General features: G+C 43.3%; 1 protein-coding gene across 1 annotated transcript; it reads right to left on the reverse strand.

The window, feature by feature from the left end:
* Positions 1–1560: 1560 nt before the first annotated feature.
* Positions 1561–6561, reverse strand: LOC119909876 (kelch-like protein 28). The gene is made up of 6 exons (XM_038728128.1): positions 6406–6561; positions 5241–5501; positions 4507–5144; positions 3936–4379; positions 2312–2520; positions 1561–2224 (listed from the first exon to the last, which is right to left on the reverse strand). Exons 2-6 carry the CDS (start codon positions 5499–5501, stop codon positions 2061–2063), a joined length of 1716 nt encoding a protein of 571 aa, XP_038584056.1. The 5' UTR covers positions 6406–6561; the 3' UTR covers positions 1561–2060.
* Between the last annotated feature and the right edge of the window lie 646 nt (positions 6562–7207).

Below are 7207 nucleotides of genomic sequence, written 5' to 3' on the forward strand. Positions count from 1 at the left end.
AAGACACAAGACACCTAGCCTAGCCTTTAGTAGTCTAGTGCCCCCTCTATTGCTGCGCATTGCTTGACCTGGAGTCCCCCACACCCATGGGAGCACTCCGGTTTGTCTCCCAGGACTGGTGACAGTGGCATCATGGCCTGAGTTGGCTTAACACAGCCCTTGGTGCTTTACCATCCATCTCCATATGACATCATAGAAGATGTTATGCTAATATAGTTCCAATAAGGATGAGAAGATCCCCGCCCCGCCAATTGTGGCATACCAGGGAAGAGGTTTCTAGCACTGAAGGTGGGACAGATTTTTTATTTTTTTTTATTTTTTTTAAAAGAGTCATGTTTTGGCACTTCACATGAAGCTGTGAACAAATTACCTCACACCTGAGCTTGCAAGCAAGACCATGGCCATATGAGGTTCATATGAGTTGGTGAGTGCAAAGAGCAGGTGTCAGGCCCTATCACAGGCAGAAAAGTCTTGTTCATAATTAAGAGAGTGACTTTGCACTGAGAACAGGCATTGAGATGATAACGATACATGCTCACATCCTGCAACAGGGATAATGTGAGGGAAAGGGAATGCCAGCGAGGACATTTTTTTAAAGAAAGAAATTTAAATAAAAACAGACAGTGCTAATTTTTAGAACCACAGCTTCCCTTTCAGTAGGACTATATTTTATTGCATGGTTGGGGCTATTAAATTTTATGTATTTAAATGCACATAAACCAAATAACTAACATCGAACGCAGTAATGTAGAAGAGGCTGACCTAATTGTGTGAGGCAACACAAACAGCTGAATCCTGAATCCTAAATATAGCACCAGTTGGTATTGTGTACAGACCAAAGGGTGAAAAGAGGGCCAAGGTCGATTTCCACTATTGTGAAGAGTAGCAAGTGCATGACCTGACCTTAGGAAGATGTAACAGAAGCCAAAACATGGAGGTTTTTAAATGGCTCCGAGGATGAAGCAGATACTACTGGCAAATGCTCGTAGGAGAATTTGTCGTTCACCTCTACACTGACCCTTGAAATCAAACTACAAACACACATCCCCCCCCCCCCACCAGTGCAGAAAAACATTTACAGGCAATGCACTAGAGATAGATATATTCATTTCTATATATTTCATTTATACTATTTACAAGAGAGAAAAAGGCAGCCCTTTGAGATAATATAAAGATGCAACTTTTCTCTTTTTTGTGAAGCACTGATTTTGATGCAGAACTCCTGCGTTGCTGAGCCCAAGCATCAGTTCTGCACACAGACACCTAACAAAACAAACAATCAATCCTATCTGACATGCATGTACCCCTCAAACATACACACGGACATCCACACTACATGGCCAACAACCACATATTCATACCACTACATGAGCAAACTGCAGTGTTCTACAAAATTTGAACACATGGTTCCAGTTGCAGCAGGAAAAACAAAATAAAAATTAGTTTTCAGGTGCGTGTGTGTTAAAAACAATGAATGGCATGAAGGACACAAAAAAAAAAAAAAAAAAAAAAAAAAAAAAAAAAAAAAAACACACACACACACACACACACACACACACACACACACACACACACACACACACACACACACACACACACCACACCCCAACACACACCTTGATGTCTGCTAACACAACAGAATTTTGAAACAAAAGTGACAAGTTTTCTCCCACAATCCTCTGGGAAATGGCTCAGAGTCCTCATTGTGGTCCAGCAGCAGTAGAGCGGTCGTCTCCTCTTGCCCGTGACAACAGCCATCCAATCATCTTCCCCTTCCCCCCCGCAAAACTTTAACAGTGCTTTCTAATCTCAGCAGCCAGTCTGTGGTCCCCCTCTAGCCAGCCAGCTAGCCCGGCACATCCATCCACCCAGCAGGCTCTCTCTCCCTCTCTCTCTCTCTCTCTCTCTCTCTCCCCCTCCTCTGGTGTGCACGTTGGTGTGCAGAGCACCTCTGCACCTGGAGGATGAATGTGGGGAAGGAGGAGGAGACGACGACAACAAAAGAGAAAAATCTTTGTGTCTAAGTTCTCTTATTGGGTCCTAGCTGGCTGAGCCATAGGTCAAAGGGCAGTCAGACCAAAGTTGCAACGGCAATACATCATGCCGCTCGAGTCCAACCAGCTGTCTGAGATAGGGTCATAGCGCTGGACAGTGTTCAGGTAGGACGACCCGGAGTGACCTCCTACCACATAGAGGTAGTTGTCCACGATGGCAGATCCCACACCTGGAAGATAATGTCACGGTCATATGTAGCAAATTATATACACCTCTAAATCCTTAAATCTGTAGTTAAAACTTGATGTCTACTCACCAGTGCGTGGTTCATTCATTGGCCGACAAGCTGTCCACTGGTTCTGATGTGGATCATACCTCTCAATGCTGGACAGGTGTGACACTCCATTGTGTCCGCCCACAACGAATATGAAGCCCAGCATGACACCCACTCCGAAGTTGATCCTTTTATCTGCCATGGGGGCTACCATTTCCCAGGCATCCTTGCTGGGGTCGTACCGCTCCACGCTGTGCAGAGCAGATGTAGCACAATTAACAAAGTCCAAATGTAACTTGATTCGACTACACAGCCCTGTACAATTCCGCAACAGACCCCCAGCTAAGCCACATTTCAAGAAACTCTGTAAGTGAAGCAACAGCTATCTGGAATATGTAGTATGCTTTGTTAACAGTCTGAAGTACTGTTAAGTAGGGCTGGGCAATATGGCCAAAAATGTTATCACGATCAAAAATTTCGTGTCAGTCGACACAAGTATTATTAATTGTGTTTTAAACTGTTCATTATGGTCAGAACATGATGAACACCTGCAAGACAGTAGATCATTTCACCAATCTGAGGTAGAACATTCAACATAAAGTCTTTTTTCAGTGCTTTTCCTAACAAACAAAAACAAACATCTTAATAGAAAGCTGATTTGTTTAGGATTCAAATTAACAGTGACAAAGAGGACAACAGTTCAGGTGGTCTGATTTCACACACATACACCCAGTGCAACTAGTAATGAGCCCACCAATGGCAGTGATAAATTACCAGACTTGACCAGAGTCCAATGAACCCCCCTGACAGCGACTGGAACACTGGGAATTTGGGATTGTTTTGCAATGTGCAAGGACATTAGCACCGGGGGGGGGGGGGGTCCCTGTCCAAAACACATTCTCCTGAGGGGTTTTGGGAGTCAAGGAAACAAGCAACAGAGACACTGCTCTCCAGAGATCCTGTGCAACAACAGAGATCTAACCAGCAGCACAGAGTCAGGCACCCTCTCAATGAAACTTCTGTTTGGACTCTTCTTCAGTCATTAACAGGGTACTGGCCATTTTCTCAACAACACTCCATGTCCTTCACTTGATTCCCAGTTCTATTAAATAACTAACAAGCCCTTGAGGGAGAAAGCCAGGTTAGGAGGTCTAAAAGAGCTAGAAGCTTTTCACAAAGATCAAAGACCCTTTTATTTAAATAAACCTTAGGTTTCTGATGTCAAATGTCATCTGTTGGAGCAAAGAAAGGTTAGTTGCATGTTTTGATCCTATGTGGTGTTCTGCAGTCTTCAAATTATACAGACACACATACATACATACATACATATAAAAAATGAGCAGCTACAGAATGAGTGATTCAGTGCCTTGTTAATTATTGGGTTATATACAGAATAAGATAACAGTTATTAATGTTCATGTAATTTACCCATTAAACCTGCTGCTGTCCAAATTGTACGGGGACTGAATGCTTTCCTATTCACCATTTATACATACAAATAAAATGTATCAAATTTGTTTAGTTTTGGCACTTCAAAAAAGTTAATTAGATAAATTGGCACAGATGTAACTCAAAATCCCCTGTTCCTGATGTTTAACAGTCCATAACATACAACACGTTACCACAGGTTAACCAAAAACAGAGCATATCCTCTCAGTGGTGGTACCTGTTCATATGGGCTGGGCCATAGCCGCCAATAGCGTACACCATGCCATCCAGTACCGCGGTGGCAAAGCAGCTGCGGGACTTTGTCATAGGTGCTACAGGCTGCCACTCCTTCAGCTTGGGGACATATTTCTCGACTGACTGGAGGTAATACTGGCCGTCATAGCCTCCGAGGGCGTACAGCTCGCCAGCCAGGACCACCACCCCGAGTGTGCTGCGGCATTCAGCCATCCGCTCCACCGAGGACCAGGTGTTGCTTTCAGGGTCCCAGCTCTCGACCGTGCTCTCGTGCCTCCGATAGCTAATGCCCTGTCTCATGTGCGTGGCGATGCCTCCAACCACATATACCTTGTGGTCCAGCACTGCCACTCCAAATTCATATCGGGGTACACTGAGCGGCGCCAGTCCTATCCACGAATCTGTCTGAGGGAAATACATTTCCATGCTGCAAGAGTAAAAACAGTATTATGATTAGCCTGTTTGTTTTTAAACACAGAACATAAAGAAGGCATAGAAAATATAGTTGCCTTTTCAAAAGTGCTTAAAAATTATGATCTAGACATCATAATTACCTTTCTAATGTTGCAAATAGTCCAGCCTTGCCTCCTACTGCAAGCAGGACCTTTGGGGCACATCTGGGCCGTGCTGACAACACAGTCTGATAGGAGAGCCGGTGCTCAGGCATAAAATGATATTTGAGGGCCTCGTTGAGCAGGTGCTTGCACGCATGATCATCTCTTATAAGGTGGTTGGCCTCATACAGGCGAGTGAGAAATTTGACGCTGAGGAGTGGAAGGCGAACACAGTGCAGCAGCTGAGCCAGATGTTGCTGTCGTTCAGTTACGTCATATTTGATCCACGATTCCAGGGCGTAAAATACAGTCTCCTCTGTGACCACCTTAAGGCAGTCATTGGACACAATTTCATCTAACTCAGCCCTTGTCAGTTCAAAAAACTCCTCTGTCTGACAAACTTCCTCAAAGTTCTCACAGATGAACTTGGTTGCAGCCAGGCACAGGTCATGACAGCCATAGGTCTCTGCAAAGCGGGAGATGCCAATACAGTTCCCAGCGTCCAGCTGGCTCTCTAAGAAGGAGCAGCACTCCTTAAGTACTAGCTTAACCTGGAGTAAGTTGGCAGCCGGTAGCAGAGATTCAACTGTTTCCTGGGAAATAAAAACTGTGCCAGTGTAGGCGTACTCAACGATAGCCTAGGAGAGACAGTAAAAACATCACATAAACAATAGCTATGGTACAGCAGTTAATCAGTGCAGTTTGTAATTGTGTCTTGCTGGCTCCAAGCATACCTGCAAGGCAGTCTCATCGATGCACTGGAATTCGACCTCTGAGGTCTCCTTTTCCGACAGGTTACCCGTGAACATGGCCTTGAAGTAAGGGCTGATGCTGGCCAGCACTACTTTGTGGGCATGGATCTTGGCATCACCCACACGGAGGACAATGTCACATAGTTCGTGATCCTGCCGCAAGAGCTGGAGGCCTTGCAGCAGCTGCTCTGAGTGAGGCCGTTTCAGACTGGCAAACATATAGGACTGGTCCTGCTGGTCCATCTAAGAGCAGGAATCCACATATCAGTGCAGTGTTGACTGTGTTGACATTTTTTCAAAGGCTAGTGATTCAGCAAAATGTTCTGATTAACTGGCATGTTATCAACAACCAATGGAAATACAGCAAATCCTAGAAATGAACTAGTTGTCAGCTTGCCCATGAGACTACAAGCCGGAAAAGTCAACAAAAAATATAGGCCTGTGCAACATGACGTAATTACAGCACGCGTTAAGGAAACATCCCTGGGCAGTTATGCATTCAGGGATGTTTTGAAGTAATGCAGTAGTTATAGACCCGTTGTAAGCAGTCTGTGAAGCAAGCTAAAGATGCATGATGTTCTAAATCCAGTGCTAACGCTGCTTAACCAACCGTACTGGACAGAAGACATACACATTTCAAGTTAAGTGCGCATACGCTGCTGGGCATTTATGCTTTGCAACATTTAATCCCAATAACGTTATCTGTTACTTTGTTGACTGATGCCTTGGCTTGATTTCTGAACGAAGGACCTGGCTAGATCAAAACTCGGTAGCTATCCTCTTAGCTTTAACATTACATCAGCAGACAGCTAGTTGTCGCTAGCTAAGACACAGTAAACCATATGAACAGCTTGAATTTTGCAAAACACACACACAATGTCCACGGTTTCATATTGATATTAACATCGGCGTTCACGGGAACATCGTTATCGTCAACAATGCTCAACACCAGCAAATACACAGTGCCTATATCTCTGTCTCATTGCACTGCAGTCAGCGAAGGTTAGCTGCTAAAAATAAAACACGGTTCCTGTGGCTAGCTGCATCGCTGATTGATATACAGTAACATGGCTGACAGATGCAAAACGTGACGTTATAGCTAGCTGTCAGATATTATTTGTATATCGTGACAGAATAGAAAACAAACCTGTAACCTATAGTCCGTCTGGCGTGCCGCTGTAATGACCGATTTTGCGGTGGCGGAGTTCAGCAGCGACGAGTGTGAACCCCGGGCGGCTATCAGGAAAACAACCTACTGCCAAGCTAGCCACAAAGCCACAGATGAGCTCTTTTAATAACGAGCAGCACACCCACTTCCGCTTTTTTCAAAATAAAACGACACGGAAAAGCACTGATGTCAGCATGTGAAACAATAGTAAGCTTTACCTGTATTTTTAAAAGGATTTAAAAACATTACTCTGCAGAGCTTTTTGATAGCAACAAAGCACACACCGCAGTATAAGTATGTGTTGTATAAAAGTATATACTTTATAGCAATATAAACTATTTAGTAACAACTTAACTTCACTAAATGTATAAAAATAATTTCAGCAAAAAATACTATATCTTGTCAAGGAAAGGTTCTTCAAAAAATCTGTTTTAATATAATACTCACATATGTAGAGTGTTTTTGTGTGTGAAAGTTAGTCAATGTCAGTGAAATATATATTGCATTGGATTATTATTGATGCTTTCATTTGTAACTAGCATTTCACTGTTGTAGCTGGTCCAGGTGGAGCTAACTGATTTAGATTAGATTAGTTGGATAGTTTAATCCATCACAATGCATCATATTTGAAGCTCATCCTGGGATATGTATTTAAAAACTAAATTTGGAAATTTACAAGTAATTGTAGCTGTCAAAAAATGTAGTGGAGTATAAAAGTAAAACATTTGCCTCTGAAATATATTGTGAGAGAAATATTGTGCATAAAGTTGCTTAAATTTAA

This window comes from Micropterus salmoides, unplaced genomic scaffold (assembly GCF_014851395.1).
Source record: "Micropterus salmoides isolate LMB-PRFRI ecotype aquatic unplaced genomic scaffold, ASM1485139v1 Ms_hic_scaffold_19, whole genome shotgun sequence".
Classification (NCBI taxonomy): domain Eukaryota; kingdom Metazoa; phylum Chordata; class Actinopteri; order Centrarchiformes; family Centrarchidae; genus Micropterus; species Micropterus salmoides.